The sequence below is a fragment of the Papilio xuthus genome, unplaced genomic scaffold, assembly GCF_000836235.2.
Source record: "Papilio xuthus unplaced genomic scaffold, Pxut_1.1 DF827680.1, whole genome shotgun sequence".
Taxonomy (NCBI): Eukaryota; Metazoa; Arthropoda; class Insecta; order Lepidoptera; family Papilionidae; genus Papilio; species Papilio xuthus.
The window spans coordinates 2,440,054-2,465,464 of NW_013530969.1; the positions used below are offsets into that span (position 1 = coordinate 2,440,054).

At 33.6% G+C, this 25,411-nt stretch overlaps 6 protein-coding genes and 6 non-coding genes across 13 annotated transcripts in view; 3 read left to right on the plus strand and 9 right to left on the minus strand.

The window, feature by feature from the left end:
* Positions 1-4,223, minus strand: part of LOC106117143 (multiple C2 and transmembrane domain-containing protein 1) — a 29,399-nt gene extending 25,176 nt beyond the window's left edge. Inside the window, exon 1 of the mRNA XM_013311262.1 lies at positions 3,858-4,223. Within this exon, the coding sequence (XP_013166716.1) occupies positions 3,858-3,862 (5 nt within the window). The 5' untranslated portion in view covers positions 3,863-4,223. The remainder of the gene's footprint in view (positions 1-3,857) is intronic.
* Positions 132-5,483, plus strand: Membrin (golgi SNAP receptor complex member 2). Its single transcript, NM_001311895.1, is given in 4 exon segments — positions 132-315; positions 570-675; positions 1,191-1,371; positions 4,951-5,483. Coding segments are annotated over 4 exon segments (624 nt in total). The 5' UTR covers positions 132-187; the 3' UTR covers positions 5,160-5,483.
* A 3,127-nt stretch (positions 5,484-8,610) lies between these two features.
* The window catches only part of LOC106117348 (EF-hand domain-containing protein 1), a 20,934-nt gene continuing 4,133 nt past the window's right edge, over positions 8,611-25,411 (plus strand). For both annotated transcript variants that reach the window (XM_013311621.1, XM_013311619.1), the window contains exons 1-10: positions 8,611-8,738; positions 8,932-9,129; positions 9,481-9,697; positions 10,256-10,411; positions 20,943-21,106; positions 22,360-22,456; positions 23,093-23,180; positions 23,787-23,937; positions 24,106-24,175; positions 24,397-24,513. In XM_013311621.1, the coding sequence (XP_013167075.1) occupies positions 8,942-9,129; positions 9,481-9,697; positions 10,256-10,411; positions 20,943-21,106; positions 22,360-22,456; positions 23,093-23,180; positions 23,787-23,937; positions 24,106-24,175; positions 24,397-24,513 (1,248 nt within the window). In that variant the 5' untranslated portion in view covers positions 8,611-8,738; positions 8,932-8,941. The remainder of the gene's footprint in view (positions 8,739-8,931; positions 9,130-9,480; positions 9,698-10,255; positions 10,412-20,942; positions 21,107-22,359; positions 22,457-23,092; positions 23,181-23,786; positions 23,938-24,105; positions 24,176-24,396; positions 24,514-25,411) is intronic.
* On the minus strand, positions 12,426-13,026 carry LOC106117350 (microsomal glutathione S-transferase 1-like). Its single transcript, NM_001312767.1, is given in 2 exon segments — positions 12,426-12,590; positions 12,593-13,026. Coding segments are annotated over 2 exon segments (435 nt in total). The 5' UTR covers positions 12,975-13,026; the 3' UTR covers positions 12,426-12,537.
* On the minus strand, positions 14,753-15,268 carry LOC106117349 (microsomal glutathione S-transferase 1-like). The gene is given in 2 exon segments (NM_001312765.1): positions 14,753-14,799; positions 14,802-15,268. Coding segments are annotated over 2 exon segments (441 nt in total). The 5' UTR covers positions 15,220-15,268; the 3' UTR covers positions 14,753-14,776.
* On the minus strand, positions 15,509-18,489 carry LOC106117351 (uncharacterized). The gene is made up of 2 exons (XM_013311624.1): positions 17,962-18,489; positions 15,509-16,039 (listed from the first exon to the last, which is right to left on the minus strand). The coding sequence occupies exons 1-2, from the start codon at positions 18,401-18,403 to the stop codon at positions 15,600-15,602; spliced, it is 882 nt and encodes a 293-aa protein (XP_013167078.1). The 5' UTR covers positions 18,404-18,489; the 3' UTR covers positions 15,509-15,599.
* On the minus strand, positions 19,866-19,939 carry TRNAN-GUU (transfer RNA asparagine (anticodon GUU)). Its single transcript has one exon. It is a non-coding gene; the product is annotated as a tRNA-Asn (tRNA).
* On the minus strand, positions 20,049-20,122 carry TRNAN-GUU (transfer RNA asparagine (anticodon GUU)). Its single transcript has one exon. It is a non-coding gene; the product is annotated as a tRNA-Asn (tRNA).
* On the minus strand, positions 20,232-20,305 carry TRNAN-GUU (transfer RNA asparagine (anticodon GUU)). The gene has a single exon. It is a non-coding gene; the product is annotated as a tRNA-Asn (tRNA).
* Positions 20,437-20,510, minus strand: TRNAN-GUU (transfer RNA asparagine (anticodon GUU)). Its single transcript has one exon. It is a non-coding gene; the product is annotated as a tRNA-Asn (tRNA).
* On the minus strand, positions 20,641-20,713 carry TRNAN-GUU (transfer RNA asparagine (anticodon GUU)). Its single transcript has one exon. It is a non-coding gene; the product is annotated as a tRNA-Asn (tRNA).
* TRNAN-GUU (transfer RNA asparagine (anticodon GUU)) lies at positions 22,934-23,007 on the plus strand. Its single transcript has one exon. It is a non-coding gene; the product is annotated as a tRNA-Asn (tRNA).

Here is a 25,411-nt window from a genome sequence, read left to right on the forward strand (position 1 = left end):
ACGTTTCTTGAATGATGTTAACGTCAGTAAATAAGGCAGATTATTATGAAATGGAATGTTTTAAGATTAAAAGTAAAACTTCGTGTTGATATAGTTATACAAGTAACTTTAAGTTAAATAGTTTAACTGAAAAACGGAGTTAAATTTGTCTACGATTTACACATATTATGCTTCTACGGTTATAAGAATGGAACAGCTTTACCTTCAAACAACTCAATTAATACAAGAAACCACAGATTTGTTTTATAAATTAGAGAGGGATCCGTCTGAAAATATAGAAAATGCAATTCAATCAAAAATTAATGCAATTAATGCGTAAGTATTTTAAAAAATAGTTTAAGTTGTCTAACTGACACCTATTCGTTTGGATAAATCTGTTGACAGGATCAAATAAATGGTGTCTTTAAATTGTTTAATAAAATTACATTTATTTAGATTTAATAGGCACAAAGTTATAGTAACTTTTAGATTATCATAATTGAATAAAATAATTTGTTACTTTTAAAAGGTACTCTAAAAAGAATTTATCAATTCTAAATACTGAAGGACTTTTCAATATTTAATTGCAGAAACTGTGAAAAGCTGGACATACTGGTGTTCAAAACACCAATCAATCAGAGGCCTACAGCAAAAATGAGAGTTGACCAACTAAAATATGACAATAAACACATACAGGTAAACAATTACACACACTTTAACATTGAAGGCAGCTCGAGTCATGCAATAAATAGTGTTACTATAGATATGTGCTTACCCTTAATTGACTAAGATAGAATGAATTGAAAGAGGATATTCCCACTTCCTATTCAAATATCCCCCCTTATATCCCTCTCTCATGTATGCCTCATAAGAAAAGGGTGAGAAGCGAAAGAAGGGTGTAAAACTTGCTATTCTGCATGCACATTATGAGTATTTTTTGTGTAAATCTTGAGCACTGAAGCAACTTTAGTAAAGTAGTAATTTCACTTTCCTGTTATGTAACTGGTAACTATTTTAAATGCATGGGCGATGAGATAAAAGAAATAATTTGGCTCCACCTTGACATATATCACTAGTTTTTGCATTTAAAATTCCAAGCTTGTTCCATACTTTAGTTATTATTGCCAAAACATGGGATCCAAGATTAGCACATTTCATCTCATGGACTTAGAAGTTGGAACTACTAAGCTTAAATATATTTACTTCAACAGGCATCTTTACTAAATGCTCAAAACAAGAGGCGTAGACGACAGCAAGAACAAGAAGACAGAGAGCAGTTGCTGAGTAGGAGGTTTGGTCATGATCATACCGCTATCAATGTTGACTTCTTAGGACAAGAACGAAACTCTCTGCAGAGTTCACATCAACATGTGGATGAAATGCTTCATACCGGTGTGTATTATTTTAATACATTTACATTTTAATTAAAATGACTCAAAAAAATCATGTCTTTTTTCATATTATGTATATTGTGCTTTCATTTGAATTAAAGATGTGAAACAAAGAAATCTATTAACATGAAGTGGGTTGTTAGATTTGACTAAAATTATAATAACATAGCAAGTTCATAAAAACTATTAAAAAAAGATGGCCTATGGTTTAATATGGCCACAATAAATGAACTAGGCAGAATCATTGTTATGTATTATATGTATTCAAAATGATGTAATTAAAATAACAATGAAGTAATAGTAAAATATTTTTAATTATAAATTTATTTTTTGCTTGATAGTCATGTAATTAATTTTCGTATATAATCGTTTAAAAACAAAGATTTTTAAGCAAGTATCAACATCCTTGTAGAATAGATATGTATCTATTTATATATAAATTAGATATTTGTAAGTTTCTATTGTTAAAAACAAAGCAAGTACTAAATTTTCTCACACTAAAAAAAATATTTGCTATCTAATTCTGTGTAAATGTATTCCAATGTTAGTTAGTTTCCTAAGCTTTAGTTGTGAATAATAATTACTTTAAGTGGTACTGGTATTATTTCGCGGACGCGGCCCGTCGCTCACTCTGCGAAATAATACCAGTACCACTCATCCTGATGAAGGGCCCCCGATGGGCTCGAAACTAGTCGGTGCCGCCACCGGACGTATATACGTGAGTGTTTAGCCGTGTTTATATATCAGTTTACTATAATGTCTCACGAAAGTTTGAATAATTTAATTACTTTAAGTATCAATGAATCTTCCAAGGTTGAACTTATCTAAGATTCTATTTTCCCTGAGTTTACTAAATTACCAAACATGCCTACATTGCCTTCTCCATATCTTTTGTCATTGTTATCCAATCCTTGTCATCCATCACCCAATCCTAGTTATCACCTAATCCTTGTTATCACCCAATCCTTATCATCACCCAATCCATTCATGTATACATATTCCCACTTTCGTTCTAATTATAATTCCGAATTATTCTGAGTTTGGACATTGATTGGATGTAGCTTTTCTTTCATTACCAATTCATTTTCACTTAACATCGTAGGCAAGAGCGTTGCGGTAGGTTTATTTAAATTCCACACGGGAAAGTTGTGGACGACATTTTTAAATAATTAATTGTTTAAAAAAGTTTAACAACAATGAAGTGCGCATGTTTTATATCAATTATTAGCTCGTTTAATGCTTGGTATATATAATTGTTCATAATGCTGTCGCATAATGGCGGATTACAGTACAATGTTAACAACGTTTAACGTATAAATTCATATCACGATTGCAACGATCCGGTTTGTTCTATGACTCCATTACACTAGTAAGAGCTAAGCCACACGTTACAGTACAAAAAGGTTTTATAGTTTCAAGCGTAGGTAGTGTTTGCGATCTGATATTAACGTTAACATTTTCAAACGTATAATAATTTTACAGGTATAACATTAATATCCATACTAGCTTACAATATAAAAAAGTCTAATTCCATACCTAAGTTGGAAATATATTGCGGTCTTTTGATGGAGCGGCATCAATTTACCGATGTCCGTCGTGCGTGTGATTGTTGTGATATTTAAGGCAAAAGTACATTGCAGCGCCGACCATGTGGCTTAGCTTTAATGCTTACCAGGTTGTCTTGTTATTCATTAGATATCAGTATAATTGTGTGTGCATTAATATTTATGCAGTCAAAGAATTAAATACGGTTTCCGCGATCGGTTGGTCGGATTTTACGATTGTCTAGTTCGAATAACATTCCAGTTAATTGTCATTAGATTTATAATTTAGCACGCATGTATGTTGTTATAATATTTCGACCTTATTGCATTTTTAGCGTCAAATGACATTGAAATGGGTAGTAAAAAACGTCCTCTACTCGTATCTAAATTAAAAGGAAAACTGTAACTGTTTGAACAACAAAATAAAAATAAACATAAACAAAAACATAATAATTACAAGGAAATATAATAACGTTACATATAATATTCCATAATTAACTATAATGTTCGTATAAGTAACTAGATGTCGCCGGCGACTCTGTCCGCGCAGAATTATAAACAAACCTAATTAGTAGCCTTTGTGTGCTTCCAGACTATTTTCTACATCTATGGCAAATTTCAGCTAGATCCATCCATCCATCCGTCCATCCAACTAAACGTTCGCATTTATAATATTAGTAAGATGTACTATATTTTAAACTCATTGGTCATTGAAGATAGGAGATGAAAATTGATCTTTTTCACTTTTTGTGTTGTTTTTATTTGTTGTATACTGCAATCATATGTCAAAAACGTGAATTAAATAAAAAAAAATATATGTTACTTGGAGCAAAACTAACTGAGATTTCAGTATAAATATCTAATTTTCCATAGATTTCTTGAAAGAATTATATTGATGTTATATAGTGTTATTTAAAATTTAGTATTGATAAAAATAACTCACCACATATTTGGATGTTGATGACCACTTTATTTAGATGTTGAAGAAAACAAGTGAGTTCACAATTCACAGAAAATCACCACATATAGTTTTAATTACATTTAAAGCACAAAATAAACTTTAATCAGAACCCGCCAATGTCTAAACCGTATTTAAATTGTGTACAGTATATAAATAATTTGAAACATAAAATTAAGTACTACAGATAAAACAAAAAACTAATATTCGGTGATCTTGACACAAACAGGTTTTAGATGAACACAAACACACAATGATGTTTTCTTAGCACCACCAGTTCTGTACGAGTACTGTGGCATAAATGCGTAATTATAAACCATGTTTCACCTTCAAATTATCGTACGCCTAGTTCATTATTTTTATGTATTATTTTTTTTTACTAAACAGAATTTAGAAAACGTGCGTTGTTTTTAAGATTTAAATTTGTTATGTTTAGAACACTGAGAAGTTTAGTCTTAAAATCTTTTTAATAGCTTAAAGTGATCGCAGTCAAGGTTAATAGCGGTAACAAAGAAATATGACATACATTAGCGAAATGAATTAACTATTGTCACTTATAGAAAAGGAGAAATTTTTATAATTGCACTTCTTTATATTTATCAGAGTTATTTCATAAACGGATGTATAGCAACCTCTGTTTAATTATAACCACGGACGGTTATACAATTTTAAATCACACACCTTTCTGTATTATGGAATTAATTGGTTACAATTTATATATTTATACACTAAATAGATAAACGATATTACAAACTATATTCTAATTATAAAACAAAATTCATTTCTCTTTTAACAACTATAAATTTTTTCACAGCTGAAATTCAACTGTTTTTTTCACTATTTATTTTTCTATTATTGTGCGGCGCCGCGTTAGTGGCCAGTACTCGTTGGCAGGTGACAACATCTCCCGTCCTACCAAGGAGTTTCGATGGGTGGGTAGCACACCCATATGAAATTGCACCCATTTATTAAAATGAAAGAAGAATGAAGTGGAATTTGGCATTAGGCACTTATTGCAACAGATGGTGCGTAATTTATATTATACTTTTATTAATGGAATGTTTGATTTTGTTTCCAGGTTCCAACATTTTGCAGACTCTAAAGTACAACAGGGACACGTTGAAAGGTGCGCATAGAAGACTAATAGATCTGGCCAACACTCTAGGCCTTTCCAATGCAACGATATCCCTGATAGAAAGAAGAGTGTCTCAGGATAAATACATTCTGTTTGGGGGCATGTTTGTTACCCTGACTGTGATCGTTCTCGTTATATTCTTCTTAGTATAGTTTAAAGGATGTTGTAAGATTAAGCTTGTACTTTCACACTTTCCATTGAATTAAGAATAAATATTTTTTTTTAAACGATGTAAAGGTTTGTTGCTTTGATGTGTTTATTTTATTATGTTGTATATTTTGTAGAAAAATCTGTATTACGCTTGTAAAAAAAACCGGCAGCCTTATAACACCAGGTAATTTATACAAAAAAATATTTTAAATTGAAATAATGTATCACAAAAATCTGGTTAAGAAAAATATTTATATATTATATGTTTTACAGTACGTTTTACGGTAATCTTTACATAATTGTTGTGTAAAGCGTATCAGAAAAATATATTGCTCTGTGGACCATTGTTGGCTAAATAAATAAATTGTATTATTTAAATTATGTTTTTATAGACCTCACACAAAACCAAGATAAAGTAAATGTATCACAAAATGGGCATTCATCATGAGCTAGCTTAAAACAGGACGATTTTTGCAGAAGCTAATGTTACGTCAGCTTAAAACAAAATTAAAAAGAACCTGTGTGAAACGAGTTTATCGTTTAACTAAAGGTTAATACTGAACTCGAATTATAGCGTTGGAAGTAGTGTATGAATTTAATTGATGTTTGTGAAGAAAAAAAAATGGTTATTTTGAGAAAACTATAAAAATAGATATATGCTATTGAGAGCTACAATTATTTCATACATCTTTTTTATGAAGGTCCTATAGCGAAGAAAGCAAAAATGTCCTATTTTTCGCTGACCTGCTGATTCATTGCATCCATATATTATTATATAAAATATGTTATGTTCAAAGTATACTTAAACAAAATATAAGTTATTTTAAAGAATGCACACACTCATCCATGAAAAAAAATATTAATTCTGCAATAAACATAAAATTTAAACTACGAGAGTGACCTATTATCAAACAGTATTGCGGCTTTTTATTGGTTTTGAAATTGAGCTTGTTTCGTTCTAATTTGCGAGTCAATAAATATTCATTGGTTTTGATTTTCAACAGTTCGATGTTTCGAGTTAGTTCAGTTAGAGTTTTCGCTGTCACACATTCTTGCGCGTTCCGCACAGAGATGGCGATATGCTGCTTATGACCTCCAATAAGTTCATTCCGATATAAAAGCTTTAACATTTTTGCCAACATTTATTACTTTACTAAGCATAAATGTTATACGCAGGATATATCATTTTTTCTTACTCGTGTACTACATTTTAGCTCCCTATCTAGCGAGTGAAATGTATAAAATCGAATTAAATATGTCTTTTTACAAATTGAAAGTAATAGATAAATAGAAGGAGAGAAACGAAATTCACGGAGCGTCTCTGACAGAGTCTAGACAGTTTTGTTTACGAATTTACGATATGATATATGTGGGTAAATATATTGTTTTTTTAGACTCTGAATTCCTAGTCGTAATAAATAAATTTATGTGGAAGAGTTTTAACAATACACCGTATTATAAAGACTTTTTTTATTCAGTAAACAATAAGCCTTATGTTATACGAAGCGTGAAATAAAAGCAACGAGGCTGTCCTCAAAAATTCCTTATCGAGCAAAGATTATAACTAAGTCAGACTTTCAAAGTGTACACGCTTCGCTAATTTTTAAGCTTCGCTAAGCTAAGTTACCTGCTAATATAATAGAATTATTGACAAATGCATAAAATACGCAGTTTTATGAAGACCTATTTTTTGTGGATCAAATCTCAATTGATATTTTAGAAGGTTCTATGGCTACCTCTAGCATACTCTGGGTCCTTGAATAACATCCTCGGATGAAAATGACAATCTCGAGTAGAACGTGGATTTGGACTAACAATGTAATGGACCTTGTATTTGAATCCTCTATCGAACAATAAAATTCAAATGTGTTAAAATATTATCTATCGTTGCTATTAATAGTTTTAAAATATTGCGTTAAGCATTTCGTAACATTTTTGCATATAACATTGGAATATTTTGTTCGAATACATTGTTTGGTAAGGTTATATTGTGTACGTCATGAAACGAGAGGCAAAATAAAGATTTTCTCGCAAACTTTTGCCTCATACAACATGAAATATGTTATTGCAATATGCAACGTAGAGCTATTTTCGTTATTACGTTCCCTAATTTGACGTGAAACTTGACTTATTCATACTTTGGGGAATAGCAGTTCATTCGCATAAGCTTAATAAAATCAATTTAATTGTTTCACTTGTATTATTGTATAATAATGTGGCTCAATAATGGTTAACGTTTAAACATATAAAAAAAATTTGAAAGTAGAGCAACAATGGAACGTGAACATAAAATGATGAACTCTGTTTCTTTACGGAACAAAGACTTAAATCATCTTTTTACGATAAGCAGTCTACAGTCTGTTACTTCACCGAAAACATCCAATATTATTAATGTTATTCTTATCACTGTGGCTTGTTTTATGATATCATATAATTAACACCTCAACTTAAATAGCTCGCTAAAGTTCATATTTTTACTTATTATCACTCTGTAATATACAACTATACAAAAAGTATTACCGTAATGCTTAGCTTTATTTTGATACCTCACGCTACATAGGCAGTAAATACAGTATGGGGTTAACCTAATAAATGATAAATGAAGGAATTTGTTGGAATAAATTTTAGGGCGCATACACACTAGCGTACATAATAGAGGATATAGACTCATATTTTTTAAACATTTTATGGCATTAATGTAGCACATTAGGCTGATCAGTGACGACAAAAATTTGAGCCTGAAGTTCAAGTCTCGTCGCTTTTACCCACTGTGTTCGTCTCCATGTACTATTTTTTTTATAAATATAGTGAAAACTTCAAGATATGCAATATTTTTATGGGAAACTGAGATACTGCAAACCTCGTACAATGCGAGAGGGTTCATGCTGTAATATCAATAAAATTTCTATTTTATTGATGACTTTTAATCCTGAAAAAAATTCCTTCCTACGCTATGATACTCTTACATCAATTCAAGGGCGAGTAGCACGTTAGCTAATGCACCCTTTTTTAGGTCACTGAGGTGGCAACGGTCAAGGCGATGCGTTGCCGCGCCTTATACTTTTTGCCATAATTCACTTAGTGTGTCAATGTCCTTACGCACGCAATTTTAGTGAAAAAGCGACGTTGTTAGGACTGCCACAAGAAAGTAGAAATGCGCGTGTAACTGTTTGTTATTTTTAGGAACCACAGTTCACCATTATGATTCTGTTATATTAGAACACGACGATACACTTAATGTGGGTTTCTGAAGCCAAAATCGCCGTTTAAAATAAATTTTTAAATCAGTTTTGTAAATAATTACAGGGATGGCGATAAGATTTATACAGAGATTTTGGCCTCAGAGCCCAACCGTTAATCACCAGAAAAGTAATGACAAGATGATGAAAATTTTTTGTTAAAATCGTGAAAATCATTTTAAATCTTTATGGAATTTGCACTCTGCCGTGTTACCTAGAAACAATTTTGTTTACTGTCAATATCTGTTTTCATGGCAACAAAATAAAATAAAAGTACATGTTATATTTGTTTCACGGAGAACTGTAGTTTTTATTGATTTACTTTTATTATATTTTATTTACGTAAGTATAAATAAATTGATATCTATATATTTTAGTGAACATGTAGTGTAAACGGTCTACTGTATTTTCTCGTAAACAAAAGTCACATTAATCCCGAAAACCGAAAATATCGCGTATTTAATTTAGTTCTATAGACCAAATTAGTGAAGAAATAAGTTTGCAAGCATTTTCAATAATATAAATTTCGATACAGACTATTTACTATGGCGTGGGGTCTACCGAAACTTCCCGGACTGACCTTTTCGGATCCAACGAAAACCAAACATCACATGCGCAGCTCTCTACGCTTCTACCAGGGTTACAGGTTTCCTGACACGATTGTGGTAGGGCCTGGAGGAAGCGCCACGGATGTCGACAGTAATGCCTTCGCCTTGCCAGAAGACTCCGTCAAGTATGAATGCAATGTTATTTTGACATTACTCGTTTCGCTGGCACTAGACTGAGACAGACATAGAGATGAAGTAAGGAGAATGGGAGAAAAAAATACGGGATTCACGAATACTTTTACGTAGGAAACAATCGACTTCTTGAAAATTAGATTAGCTAGATTAGTTTGTTTCTTCTCATATATTTTTTATAATACTTTTTAAAATTTGATGTCCTTAACATAAATAGAATTTTAACTAAAACCACCTATTCAAACTACAAATAATATTATCGCCGATTAATTCAACGTGCTAGCATTTGTTTAACACGAGAGGGGTATTTGTATGGTATATTGGTTTGTTCATTGATTCTTCAGTTACGACCCATCGTTGACGTACGGACGGGTGAAGCAGCCCGCGCTGCCGGCAGTTATCCCCCACTGGGCGCACTACGACAAGCGCTGCCTCAACTTCACTGCCTTCTTCAAGCAGCCCGTCTTTGAGAGCACTGATGAGAACTACAGAGTTCGAATTGTCAACATAATTTATTTCCTAGAAGACGACACTCTTACTGTCATTGAACCAAAAACGAGGGTATGTTCAGTTTACTTTTTTATCAGATTTTTATCCCACACTTAAGTTATTCGTAACAATCAATTATTTTAGGCATTAAAATATATATTTAAAAACACATTTTCGTTGATTAGTAGAGCTGCAATATAACTAGCAACCAATTTTTTTAATTATCTTTCCATTTTTCCTAATGGACTTTTGGAAAATGCTAAAAGGGTTTAAAGGAAAATTTAATACTATAATTGGGTTGTTTCCGTTTGTCTTGAACATTGTTCCGGAAATTCAATGTAAGTACAGTTTAATTGTTAATTCCCAAGCTTAATTGGGGTTAAATGGCAACACTTACAACAGCCTGTTATCGTCAGAAAATAAAAGGGTATTTGTGTATCTCACATAACATTTTTATGTTAAACACTAAAGTAAAATAAACTCAGTACAGTATTACACACAGACGTAAACATTAACATCAATATATTAAATGGCTTGTTCGCAATTATGCTCATTTAAGATTTCAGTTGCTAAATATCCTTGCAGCAGTGATGTATAGCATAAACGCACAATATTCTTGAATTATTGCAGAATTCCGGTCTGTGGCAAGGCAAGCTGGTAAAGCGTGGTAAAATACCGAAGAACGACATCGGTGAATTTTGGCACTGGAAGGATTTAGACAATGGCAAAGATATTTGTATATTTGGCAAAGTTTACCATACGGTGTCATGTGATCTTTTTACAAAGGTATGTATTTTTGAATTTTATAAACGAATTTATATAACACTAGGGAAAGTTTAAGCTCCTCCTTGGGCATGTTAGTATATGAGATGATGACAAAACGAAATTAAAAAATATACAGTCAGATGATGTACCCTAAAGATATTGCCACCAGTTGTAGAACTGTGTTCATAAATCGATGCTGTAAATAATCAGAGATACAGAACAGTAGCATGTAGTAGTCTAATATTTTATAATAAATATAATAATAAGACATCATAGGAAAACCTAAGGTATTAGGAGACTATAAATATGGCTATAAAATAATATTAATAAATGAATACGATAATTACAAGTAACTAGTTTCCTAGTTTAGCAAAAAAACGCTTTCCTGAACCTCTTTACAATAACTAAGCTCGATATCTCCCATGGGAACCTCAACTCAAGTTATTTTTAGTGTTACAGGATTAGGAAGTAATTTTGTTCTTAGATCGCTTTGATCCTTTTCCCTCAAGTCATAAACTGTGGCATGAGTGAGCATAGTTTATGAGCAATGTATGCATTGTAACATATCATAAATATATTCCTTTAGGCGCAAATTTGTACAAGGAGTTGCTTCAAATATTTTGCTATTGTAGATGAATTTTGTTTTATCTTCGGTAACGAGCTCTGTATATTTATTGGAAATAAAAAAATATTTGTCTTTTCAATATTTAGTTAGGCCTTCGATTTCTAAATAAGATTGAGAACTCTTTTCTAGGAAGGTTTGTCGATTACTACTTATTTTATTATCACTAACAATTATTATCACAATTTTTTTGCTATTTTTATTTTTTTGTATTATAAATAAACAAAAACGGTAGCCTACATTTTTGTTATACTGGATACATTTTAAAGATTATAAGAACCATTTGGTGGTGATGAATAGCCGTGTATTATCTAGTGGCCTTGTCTTGTTCTATTGTTTATATGAACTTTGGAATTCATGGAAAGCCGGTACCTTTTCAACTTTCGACATCAGAACAAAGATTACGCTATGTTCTTGGGTTCCCACATATATTAAGTACTCAGAGTAGAATTATAAATTACGTACATTTTTGTGTCCTAAAAGTTTAAGTAGTTTGTTCATCATTATTTGAAAAAAATTGTATTTGACATCGCCAGAGACACAGTATTTTATAAATTTTTGTTTTATATGAATATCTCAGTCTTTCAATGAATAGTTATTTTATCGGAATCTGATAAATATGGTTTAAGGAGCTTACGTTCGAGGACCACTTACGTGTTAATCGCTCGACGAATTCTATCGATCGAGCTTTCACGTGTATCGTAAACCGATAATACGGATTGTTATGTCTGAACGTAAATCCCGAGGAGTTGATGGATTGTAGTTAAATTACTCCTATGTCGAATTTCGAAGAATGTCCACTCTTCCCCTTAAAGTCATATTCAAGAGTTCATTATTATCTTATAAAATGTCAGTAGAACATCGTTCCATTGTGACAAGAATATCAGACTTATTTTGATAGACAGTAAACAGACTTTGAAACAATAGAAGTTTCCGAGACCGTACCATATAGTAGGCTTAACTTTCTAAGGCTAATTGTATAGGCACAGTATTTGCCGTCTTTTTGTTCCAATCAATCAATCAGTGGTCAGCGCCAGATGCCACCGATTGACGAATTAGAGTTCCGATTCCCCTCCATTCGTGCATACAAAACGTCCAACTGTTTGGAAAAGGTAAATAGCCGTTTTCGATCAAATTGTATTTTGTTTTCAAAATACGTTATGACGTATCATAACGTATTTTGAATTAGGTTTGTTATTTTAAACTTCTGTATGATGGGGTATTTCTTATGTAATATATCTAGGACTGCGCATATGTTTTGTGATGTCTCCTACACGAATGGTAGATATGACGATTACTACATTAATTTGTCATTACTATTTGGCAGTGACTAATCATAATACATCAAAAACTATCTGCATATGTACATATAATATCATAGAAATATATGTCTCTCACAATAAATTAAACAAATTTTAATAAAAAAAATAATTTATTAAAAAATCGTTCTATATTACTAATTAAAAATCATTAACAGTTCATCCATATAAAAAATGAAGTAAACGCCTAATAAAATTACAGAGCACTAATATAATTTGACACAATTGCAATACCCATGTACCATTTCACAATCATGGGAATCATGAAGGCAATGCCGCGCGCCGGTTGCGGCAATGGTTTGACAGCGTACACTATTGTGTGGATGATTCTGCTAACAGCATAAACCCTGAAGAGAAGCGTAGCCCAGGCGGCCTCCGGCGACGTTGTCAAGTACAATGCCCCCAAAATCCAGAACGCGGGTATGTTTTCAAGGTCATTGAGATGTGCGCGTCTCACTCTTTCAACGTCCGGATCGTCCAGTTTTACTTTACCTTTCGATGCTTTTGCGTCCTCTTCGTTTGCGAACACTTTTTTGGCGTAACGAACTCTACCGGTCAGGACTGCCATCACTAGAACTTTTAGTGCCAGAATAGCGGAGTACAGAATGTACGATTGTACGGCGGGATCGCTTAGGGACACCATTGTTTATTTTGTAACTAAAATTATAGGATAAAATTAACACAGCCAACGTGCGGTTTCTTTGAATTCGAGTATTTAAATGAACAAGTGTCGACTACACATACAAGCACTGATTATAGTGAGATTGTGTGTGTGTGCGCGTACAGTTGGATACTGTTGTATTTAGTATCAGAATACACACACGTGCATTTTGTCAGAATAAACACGTATGTTGAATTTATTGCAAGTCATCCCGTTAGTCACTGGGTGTGAACAGAAATTGTCTACTCACTCAAACAAGATATTTTGTAGTAATTTCAGTATGTTCTAGAATTATATTTATTTCTAAATTAATTTTCTATTTTGAAACTGGATAACTTCGTATCAATTTATAAGTATACGTAGATAAGATATGCAATAAAATAATGTACAATGAACCTCTGGCATCAATTATTGCATAATAAATACTAATTACACTTAAATATTTTAACACTGCACCTTCATTTATATACCTACCAAAGTATAGTAGTATAACCTTCGAAAATAATTAAAAATATTCGTTTTGTATAGCAATTGTTTCCTACAGCAAAGGATTTAGATCTGTACCAATATATCTACCTAAAGATGATAATACTTTTTAACAGTGTTAGAGACAGCAATAGCTGAATAGACCCAACAGGAGACAGGCGTGAAGCAGGGCCCGCGATAGGGCAGAGTGACGGCTCAGAGCGCTGGGCCGAAAGGGGCGCCACAATTCTGCGAATTATACAGTCTCCAAATCTTGCATGTCAAAAAGAGGGTGCCGTAAAATTTAACGCTCAGGGCGCTAGTAGTTCTAAAACCGTTCCTATCCGCTCCCTTATTGGCTATCTTGTATCAACATTACTGTTATGTTCTTCCGTCTAATTTCATCGTTGCTCTAAAGTTATTTCTATCTTCTGGATTAACGAACACGTGTCGTCTGAGAAATCCTGTCATTTAACTTACCCCTAGCAGTTTTTAAGGTTAAAATAATATGAATGAGCTATGTAAGTTTGACTTAAGGATTTGTCGTTTTCAAAGCCGGCGACGATTTCGTCAAAAGGCCTACGCGACCTCAAATGATACTGAGAATGTAAAACTCATTCACATTTATAGTTAGCTACAGAATGAAAATATAATTTATCAAGTCATGTTTAATATGTGTAAATACCTATTTATTGGTAAAATATTGATAACATGGAACATTCTAGTTCTTTCATTTAAAATATCGTTTTAAAAACAATTGATTATTTATGTTAGCTGCAACTAGCAGATTTCCATCGTCTGCTTCCACTCTCGAAGTAGGTAACGTACTGTTTTGTTCAAACACAATAGGATTCTCATGATTACTAAAGAATTTTTATTTTGCAATGATAGCTAATCGTAGGCCATTATAAAGGTTTATGTAACTTTGCCACTAGATATTTGAAATGTTGTGTGGAAATTTTTTGTAATAAAAAGTGACTTGTGTTTACTAAAACTGAGTAACAATCAGAAAAGAATCAACAAAAGAAATTACTTTGATATATCCATATTCCGTATTTATATTGAAATACTAGCTGTTGCAAGCGACTCCGTCTGCGCGAAATCTTATCATTCCATTAAGCCGTACCATAGATACCTTTTAACAATGATCCATCCATTCATCCAACTGTCTATCCATCTAAACTTTTGAAATAATAGTGTTAGTAAGATAAAGGTGAAACAAGCAACGTTAATTAAAAAGAAAAATGAAAACATATTATTTTATTACATATAGATATCTATTAACAAAAATCATTTGCTCGTTAAAATATTACATGATACTAATATAATATGATACAACTTGTAAACCCATATACCAATTAATAAGATAAGGTATCCCGTACGCGATTGCGCGCGACGGTTGTGGAATTACTGGCAGAACGTAAACAAATGTATGAATAAATCTACATACTGTAAACATTCTGAATAGAACCGTCGTCCAACCAAGGCCAGGTCCTGTGGTTACATAAAAAGCACCCAAGATCCAAAAAGCGGGGATGTTTTCCAAATCATTCATTTGCGCACGTCGGGTTCTTTCGATGACGGGGTCGTCGAATTTAACCACTCCTCTGAATTTCTTCACGTCTTCAGGATTAGCAAATACACGTCGAGAGAGCCGTGTGAATCCTGTCATTGAACTGATAGCGATGAGTTTTAACGCTAATAAAGCTGAATGTAATATATATGCTTGGATTAAAGGATTCGTTACAGTTAACATAGCCATTTTTTAATTAATAACTTGAAATTTTTCGAAATAATTAATTTGAACGTGTACTCCGTTGAACTTGCGTAAAACAATTATTTTCAATACCAAGCAAGCCGTGTTTAATACGTAATAAAATATGTAAATTTTTGGATAGTGCAGATAAAGTTATATTAACATGTAAAATTTATTCGTATATATTACTCATATCTTCTTGTTTTCGTGATGGAAAAGGGAACACGTAGTTATTAATGTATGTATTTGTCACAATGTATTATTTTATTATAAAAGATAAAATAAAACACAAAAAGCTGTTTGAGTATTTTTAATCAAAAAGTATAAAAAGAAACCATAACACCACATTATCTTAAAAAGAAATTAAAAAAATAACAAATATAAGGTTACACAGCACTGATATAATATATGACAACTTGGAAACCCATATACCATTTGATGATGTATGGAATTGCATACGCGATACCGCGCGCCGGCTGCGGCAATGGTATCAATGCATATACAATAGTATGGACAATTCTGCTCACTGCGTATACACGGAAAAGTATCGTCGCCCAAACAACCACCGGTCCAGTTGTCAGATACAGCGCACCTAATACCCAAAAGGCGGGAATGTTTTCCAAATCGTTCAAATGCGCGCGACGAATCCTCTCCACGACGGGGTCATCGAACTTAACCGTACCCTTAAATGCCTTTGCGTCTTCGGGATTACCAAAGACGCCTCGTGTCATACGAGCGATGGTCGTCATAAGACTCACAGATATTAATTTTAACGCCAAAATTGCTGAATAAACGATGAACGATTGTACAACAGGATCTGACAAAGCTAATTCTGCCATGATTTTAGTTTATTTACACTAAGTACAAAACCACTCGCAGCGAAACCGTCTGCCGACTGAATGATGATGAGGTAGATTATCTTTGTGAGCGTGTGGCCATATTTTTAAATCACTGTTAGGTTAGAAGCTCGGTGAAAGTAGTAGGGCGACTCGTGCATGTGTACAATCGCGCTCATTATAAATAAGCAGTTTTTTGGCGGCTTGGTTGTAAATTACCTGTAATAAGTTTTTCATTGTAAACAATGTATGCAAAATTATTTCATAATTTTGTAAGTAGTAGTATTCGAATACTACTATTCGAATATAAATAATCGGAAATTGAAGTTTATTTTAAAAAATATCCGAATAAGTACAACACCAATTGTTCGAAACAAAACACTATGCACGCGATTGTACCTAAGGAGATTCGAGACGTGCTCAGGGTAGCGGGACGAAGGAACGCGACTGACGTTACAACACGAGGCCCCCGCGCGGGTCATCCTCGCGTCTCGCCTCACTCTTCTTACCAGTGACTACCAAAAATCGACTTCTGCGCATTCAAGGTCAGCGTTTTTCATTCGTGACGGAACCTATAATATTTTATTATTTTATCAAGTTCAAAGTTAAAGTCAAAGTACATACATTAATAACCATGCTTATAAATAAATTTTACGGTTTTAACCGTTTTTACCTTTAATTGTTTTCATGTTTTTTTAATTGATGATATTACTTTTGTAATACTTTATACATACATATTTCATAAACAAAATGCAAATTGGACATGAGAGCCTCCAATCTAAAAATGAATCAAACAATACAATAAACAGAATATATAAAATAAAACCTTTTTCGTGCGTCTGCAAACAATATTATCAAACGCCCAAAGTAACGATTCTCTCTTTAACAACTTTGATGTTTGATTTACCTTGCTTGAATAATAAATATAATCACTTTAGTCTTTACTTCGACTGGAAGTGTATTTTTATGTAGCACTCTCTCGAATCTTCTATTTCCTAATGATACTTAAGATATTTGAATATAAAAAGATAGTAAACGCAGATATGACGGCTGTCAAAATGTATTGAAGAGTAGCAAATGTCTTGCAGACCATCCGTAGGGGAAAGAACAAGCTGATGATAGTTTTAATAAATCTAAAGATCGTCTAGGGTCGTCCGCGATTTCGTAAGCGCAGAAAAAATTTAGTTCTCGTCAAAGTCCTGTCAAAATCGGCGCAGTCGCTTCGATGATTACCCAGAATAAACGCGGCATTACGGACAAACAGACAGGGACAAATAGGATTCATTATCAGCTAAATGTTCGAAAGATGATCTTGCTTCTATTGTCGAAGTAGGTAACTGTTTTTTCAAACACAATAAAATTCTCATGATTACTGAAGAAAATATGTTTTTGCAATGCAAACTAATCATAAGCCATTATAAAGGTGTATGTAACTTTGTCACTAGATATTTAATTGTTGTGTGGATTTTTTTTTATAATAAAATGTGTCTTGTGGTTATCAAAACTGTGTAAAAATTAAGAAACGCAAAGATAGAAACTAAAATACAAATGAAATTGATTTAATATATCCAAATTTCATCAAGATCCGTTGAGTCCGTTGAGTCCTGTGGTTACATAAAAAGCACCCAAGATCCAAAAAGCGGGGATGGTTTTCCAAATCATTCATTCGCGCACGTCGGGTTCTTTCGACGATGGTGTCGTCTAACTTAACCATTCCTCTGAAAATCTTCACGTCTTCTGGATTCATTGAACTGTGATGAGTTTTACGGCTAATAAAGCTGAATGTAATATATAAGATAAAATAAAACAAAAATAACTGTTTCGAGTATTTTTAATCAAAACTAGAAAAATAACCATAACTCATTATCTTAAAAATAAATAAAAAAATAACAAATATAAGATTACACAGCACTGATATAATACATTGCAACCTGGAAACCCATGTACCATTTGATGATGTATGGAATTCCAAACGCGATACCGCGCGCCGGCTGCGGCAATGGTATCAATGCATAAACGATAGTATGGACAATTCTGCTCACTGCGTATACACGGAAAAGTAGCGTCGCCCAAGCAGCCACAGGTCCAGTTGTCAGATACAACGCTCCTAATACCCAGAAGGCGGGAATGTTTTCCAAATCGTTCAAATGCGCGCGACGAATCCTCTCCACGACGGGGTCATCGAACTTAACCTTACCCTTTAATGTCTTCGCGTCTTCGGGATTCGCAAAAACGCCTCGTGTCATACGAGCGATTGCCGTCATAGTACTCACAGATATTAATTTCAACGCCAAAATCGCTGAATAAACGATGTACGATTGTACAACAGGATTTGACAAAGCTAATACAGCCATGATTTTAGTTTTTCACACTAAGTACAAAACCACACTCAGCGAACGACGTCTACCGACTGAATGATAACTATACAGATTATGTTTGTGTGCGTGTGGCTATACTTGGAAATCTCTGTGTTGGGTTAGTAGCTCGGTAGTATTTTATTATATTGTTTATCAAGTTCAAAGTCGAAGTCAAAGTATATGCATAAATAGTATAATCATGCTTACGAATAAATTTTACTGTTTCAACCTTTTGTACGTTTTGTATTCTTGGTTTTTGAAAAGAGTAAGATAATTTAATATGAAACGTTGTTGATGACATTACTTTTGTAATACTCAATACTTACATTATAAAGAAATGCAAATTGGAGATAAGAGCTTCCGATCTATAAAAGAATCAGAAAATACAATAAAGAGAATACATAGAAGAAAACCTTTTTCGTGTGTCTGCAAACAATATTATAAAACGCCCGAAGTAACGATTCTCTCTTTAACAACTTTGATGTTTGATTTACCTTGCTTGAATAATAAATACAATCACTTTAATCTTTACTTCGACTGGAAGTGTATTTTTATGTAGCACTCTTTCGAATCCTCTATTTCCTAAGGATTTATATTTAAGTTATTTGATTATAAGAAGGTAGTAAATGCAGATATGACGGCTGTTAGAGATGCATTAAAGAGTGGTAAATCTCTCGCCGATATTCCGTAGGCGAAAGAACAAGCTGATGATAATTTTAATAATACTAAAGGTCGTCAGGGTCGTCCGCGACTTCGTAAGTGCAGAAAAAAGGTAGTTCCCGTCAAATTCTTGTCAAAATCGGCACAATCGCTTTATATTACCCGGAATATATGCAGCCTTGCGGACAAACAGATAGGGACAAATAGGATTTTCATCATCAGCGACGAAAATACATATTATGTTCGAAATATGATTTTTTGATGTTAAATACAGACACTCCAATTTTATTATGTGTATAGGTAAGATTATTTTAAAAATGTTTTCCTTATTTTAATAGTTCTTATATTTCAAATAAAGGCCTCAAATAATAGGTAATTTTCAATTCGATTTAAATAATTTAAGTAAGGCATCAAGAATGTATTAAATTTTGATAATTTAGCATTTTATCATAATCAGTAACAAAACAAGTTATGTGAGTGCGATGTCCTAAAGACTAGGTTATCAGTTTTATTAATTCTGTAGCAGTCATAATTAAAAATGTATTTTTCAATTAATAACCTTCTAAATAGAAAAAATAACATAACGTTTAGAATATATTTTCGCCCCAGATGGCTGGAATCACAATCTTTCAGTTAATAGCCAAACCAAATCCGATTGCGTCACGGAGGCTAAGATAGGTTTCCGTCAACGAAGTACCAGGGTTTCCTAAGTGATTTGAATTGTGTTAAGTAAAAAGTTACTTTGTAATAGTCGTATATAAAACTCATTTTAAGTCTCTCAATCAATATAAAAGAGATTCGCCCCCGGGTGGGCTCGAACCACCAACCTTTCGGTTAACAGCCGAACGCGCTAACCATTTGCGCCACGGAGGCTACGATTGCTTTATGTGAACCAAGTATCATGATTACTAAACTAACTTAGAATATATTAAATAAACGTTAAGTTCATTTGGAGTTTCCGAACGATACAAAAATATGAATTCGCCCCCGGGTGGGCTCGAACCACCAACCTTTCGGTTAACAGCCGAACGCGCTAACCATTTGCGCCACGGAGGCTACGATTGCTTTATGTGAACCAAGTATCATGATTACTAAACTAACTTAGAATATATTAAATAAACGTTAAGTCCATTTGGAGTTTCCGAACGATACAAAAATATGAATTCGCCCCCGGGTGGGCTCGAACCACCAACCTTTCGGTTAACAGCCGAACGCGCTAACCATTTGCGCCACGGAGGCTACGATTGCTTTATGTGAACCAAGTATCAAAATTTCCTAAGTTATTTGAAGTGTGTAAAATAATAAGTTACTTTGTGCTGGTCGTGTATAAAATACATTTTGAGTCTCTTGTTCATTATAAAAATGGGTTTCGCCCCCGGGTGGGCTCGAACCACCAACCTTTCGGTTAACAGCCGAACGCGCTAGCCAATTGCGCCACGGAGGCTATGACTGTCTTACGGGAACCAAGTATCAAAATTTCCAAGTTATTCGAAGTGTGTAAAATAATAAGTTACTTTGTGCTGGTCGTGTATAAAATACATTTTGAGTCTCTTGTTCATTATAAAAATGGGTTTCGCCCCCGGGTGGGCTCGAACCACCAACCTTTCGATTAACAGCCGAACGCGCTAGCCGTTGCGCCATGGTGTCTACGACTGTGGAACGGGAACCAAGTATATTGATTTACTAAGTTATTCAAAATAATTGAATAAATAGTCACATGATGATACATGAATACATGGTCGTATATCAATATAAAACTGATCGTCACCCCCAGGTGTGCACGAAGGCCAGTGGGGCTACCTATTTCTCACTTGACATCTTAAAAAGTGTAACCGAAAATTGTTTTGTATTTAAAAAAACTGCTGTTTTTTTGTAGGAGTGGCTAGAGTCGCAAGGTATAGAAGTTTCTAAGGCAGAAGATGTACCAGTAGACCCTTATGTAGAAAAGGAACATTGGAAGAAAATACAACCACCAAGAAGACAGAAAGTACGCGAAGATCCACTTCGACGGTTCCTGGAATACGATGGAAAAGTTCTGGCGTAAGTGCAAATAATAAACATTGATATATCTTGCTCTATTTTAAATTTATGTTGTGTACATCCGAAGAAATTTACTATGGAAAAACTCGGTATACCAATTAACAACTAGGATAGCTAATTTGTAGCTATATGGGTCGCTGACTGCGCGCCGCTAACCGCACACCTGCCTCTCTACCACCCCGTTAAAACCACCACCCTTATATACCTCACAACCTCCACACGTTTATTGCGAATCAATCCTCTACTTACTATCAGGAGACCGCTATATCGAGTTAATCGATGCAGTCATTAAATATCCTAAGCTAGATTAACAATATTATTAAAATTTTGTATTAAATATTCGAAACTACTTTCTAGCTAACACAAATTTTGTACCAGAGAATTTGATACTTTGACTATATAGTATGCGAAAAAAATCAAAGCAAACCCACAGGTCCGCATTCTAGGATAAGTATAGTAAATAGCCTATGTTGGTACTATATACACTAACTAAAATTACCAGTTTTTACATGACATGAAACGGCGAGATTCGGTAGTTTTTCTTTCATTTTATATTTTACTGGTGGTTGCCCGCGACTCGCTCCACGCATCCTCCATCCATCCATCTAAATATTCGCATTTATAATATTAGTAAGATGGGATATTCTAATCCAGTCTTTAACTAGTTACAACTTTAATTTAGAATATAGTTCAACAAGTTAGGTATATCTCATGAAGATTCCAATTAAAATGAGAGGTATTTTATGATCTCAGCATAACGCTTAAGTAGCTATCATTTATTTAACTGTCGTTGCCTCCTCTGCCATGATAATAAACAGGGCCGGAACCACCGGAGTTTGTTCATAAATCAAAGCAAAATGGCTCCTTAACCTTGCTCATGGGAGCCGTTCTCTTTATTTCTTTTCGATATCTTTTTTTACTTTTTTTAGGATCCTTGAATAGGTAGTAGAAGTTATATATATATATATATATATATATATATAGTTTACATTTTACAACGATATGACGTTGAACTAAATGTAATAAAGATTAATAGCGTAATATTGTCGAGAATTGGTCTAAAGTAAAATTTTGTTTCTCACAGTTACATTAGTCTTTTAAAAGTTTTGCAAACTTTGACTAGTTACTTTACAGTGGTAGAAAATTACAGAACGTAAGAGTATAATAAATATGCTGTAAAATATAACATGTTTTTATACAAATCAACGGTGAGGTAAATTGGAAGCCAATCCATGGATGTTTACTGTTTTTAGATTCAATGTGGTGTGGGATAATCGCGACGCCGAGAATGGTGAACTTGGAGAATATAAACTATTTTACTTCCTACAAGATGACACCATTTCTGTTAAGGTAATAACATTCTAATTTAGAATAAAAAAGTTATGTTACAATATAAACAACATTGGTAGACGCCAGCAACAAAAGATCTGTTGCACGAATGGGCTGGCTCGTCCGGTGCAATATCACGACCACACAGAATGCAGCCGTGAAGTGGAAAGAATCCCGCGTTTCGTCTCATAACGGTGCGTTCCGACATCCTAATTAAAGTGCTCTTTCCCTTCTCGACCTTTTTCTTATAATGAATGGACGGGACGGAGAAAGTGGATTTGATGGAAGGAGGACGCATATGAAGGTTAAATATTCTGTTTCTGTGCATGTCCACCTCTGTCGATTAAAGATAGGTAACGCATCTGCAATTGCGGATGTCTATAGGCAGCGGTCGCTTAGGCACCAAGCCACAAGTTTGCCACCTTATAATATTAAAAAAATACGTTATTATAATATAACAATAGTTAGACATATTTTATTTTTCTTAAAACACATATAGCCTCCGTGGCGCAATTGGCTAGCGCGTTCGGCTGTTAACCGAAAGGTTGGTGGTTCGAGCCCACCCGGGGGCGGTATATTGTTTTTTATTTAATAGTACAATAGAATGTCATCCTTATTAATATATTGAATACTAACATAAATTAATAATATCTTAAGGAACTCCACGATGCTAGAGGAGGAAAAGATCCTTTTCCCATGTTATTGAAGAAAACTAAAATACCCAAGAAGTGGAAGGAAAAGCCTGGTGGGTAATAATCTTAGCGATAAGTATAATTTCATATTTCAAAACTTTAACAAAAAGATTGTTAAAAATCTTAGAGGTGGCTTAAGTATTTTTTCTTGATCGCTTCTCCGACGGCATGTATACACATTGCTTGTAATAACGTAGAAGCAATCACGCTATGTGGAAGGAATTATATTGCCCGTCTTGTTATTCTAGCCCTAGTAATAAGTTCTACGACGAGCTCGGGAGGAGGATTAATTCGTTTTCCAATACGGAGCTACAAAATTAAACATCAACTCTGTGTAATTTTGCAACCCTAGCAGATTTTAATGCAAGTCTTTTTAATTTAAATATTTTAAATTATTAAGATATACATGAATTTTATAATCCATGCTGGTACTTTAAATTAGGACACAAAAATTTAAATTTTACGTAGCAACGGGTTAACGGTATAGATTTAAAGTGAAGTCATTTATTTTTAGTTGCCCAAATGAATTTCGTTATTATAATATACTTTGTGTGTCAATTTTTTATTGGCTAACAAGGAATGAAATGAGAAAGAAGAGAGATTACATATTGTGTAGAAAGACATAGTTTTGTATAAGTGAGTTTCAATTTTGCCAACAGTGACATTCCCGTCAATTGTTATGGAGATGACGGAGGAGGAGGTGACGGAGTACTACGCGCCGCGGGATTTCATAGTGGGCGAAACGGTCTTCCTGCTCGGCCGGCGCTTCTTAATCTTTGACTGTGATGAATTCACCAGGAAATATTACAAGTAACTCGATCCTAATGGCTTTAACAATAAGAAACTTATTAAGAGTAATAGAAATTATCGTATTTCTTATGGGATTGATTATTTTTTTGTACGATTATTTAATCATACTGTAGAGGATTGATGCAATTTTTTGAATATCATACATTAAAGCATTCATAATTTTCGCAGAATAATGTTGAACATTGATCAACCTCCAAAAGTAGAAATACCTCAAAAGAAGATGAAAGAGTTTCCGAAGGTGAGTTCTCGTGAAATAGGTACCCAATTTTAAGAGGCATTTTTCACTTACCTTGGTCACCTTCAGAACAGTGTGTCGAAGACAGAGTTTTTTTAGAAAAATGTTAGCACATTTTATTTTATTAAGACTATTAACTATAAGTAAAATAAACTACATAGATTACGCTTAAAATATTTACTTCATCTGTCTGTTCAATGAGTATGTACGATATGATTCTTCAGGTGTTCCCACCGCACATTGGCATCGGTACCCCAGAGGATTCGTTGGGCTCCTGCTTCGGCCTGATGCCCAAGGCTCCACATAAGGACGTCATCAAATACAACCTCAATGCTAATAAGGTAACACAAGAACATAACTCGTCTTTATAAAATGGATACGACTTACTATTTCTAATTATAATCAGTGATATCTTCTTACTATATATCTTACTAATATTTAAAAATGCGAATGTTCAGATGGATAGATGGATGAATGGGATGTTTGGTCTGAAGATATCTCCATAACGGCTAGATGGATTTCACTGATTTGGCATAGATTTAGAACAGAGCCTGAAAGACATAGGTCACTAATTAAGTTTTTATTATTACGCGCGGACGGAGTCGCGGGCTAGTTAAAAACAATTTACCTAAGAAATTTAGGGCGAGCCGAGGTGTAACATATGTTGGTAAAGTTCTGTAAACATTAATGTGGGAAAGGTTTGTTACGTTTGCGAGTATTAACTTAGCGCGGCGTTGTTCAACTTAACAACTTCGTACACTAACTTAATCAAAGTTGCAACTCTCGAGTAGTTGTGTGTTGTATAATTGAAATCTTTTACATTCTTTTATATATTACACGATAAGAAGTTTTCGTGCACAGAACACTAGTATTTATGAAGTAATTTTAGTTGTGTTCTTTTGCACTAGAATTGCTTTGTTTACCCGTTTAATCTCTCCAGTTTGTTAATATCACTTCTTGAGAGTTCAAATTAACTAAAAGGTTCTACAACCTTCTATAAATGACTTGTACAACTGAAGAAAACAAGCTGAGGGAAAACTGCGTCATGTGTACAAAGTTTTAAGTTGTGACATCATTTATGTCATTTTGGACACCCACTATAACAAAATTTATCAAAATTGCTACAGCTACGTGTGAAAACATAAGGAAACACATGTGAGCTATTTTACATTTACAATATACAGAAGTTTGGATATTACATAGAATAATGTTGTGACCTTCCGACGTACGTGATATGTT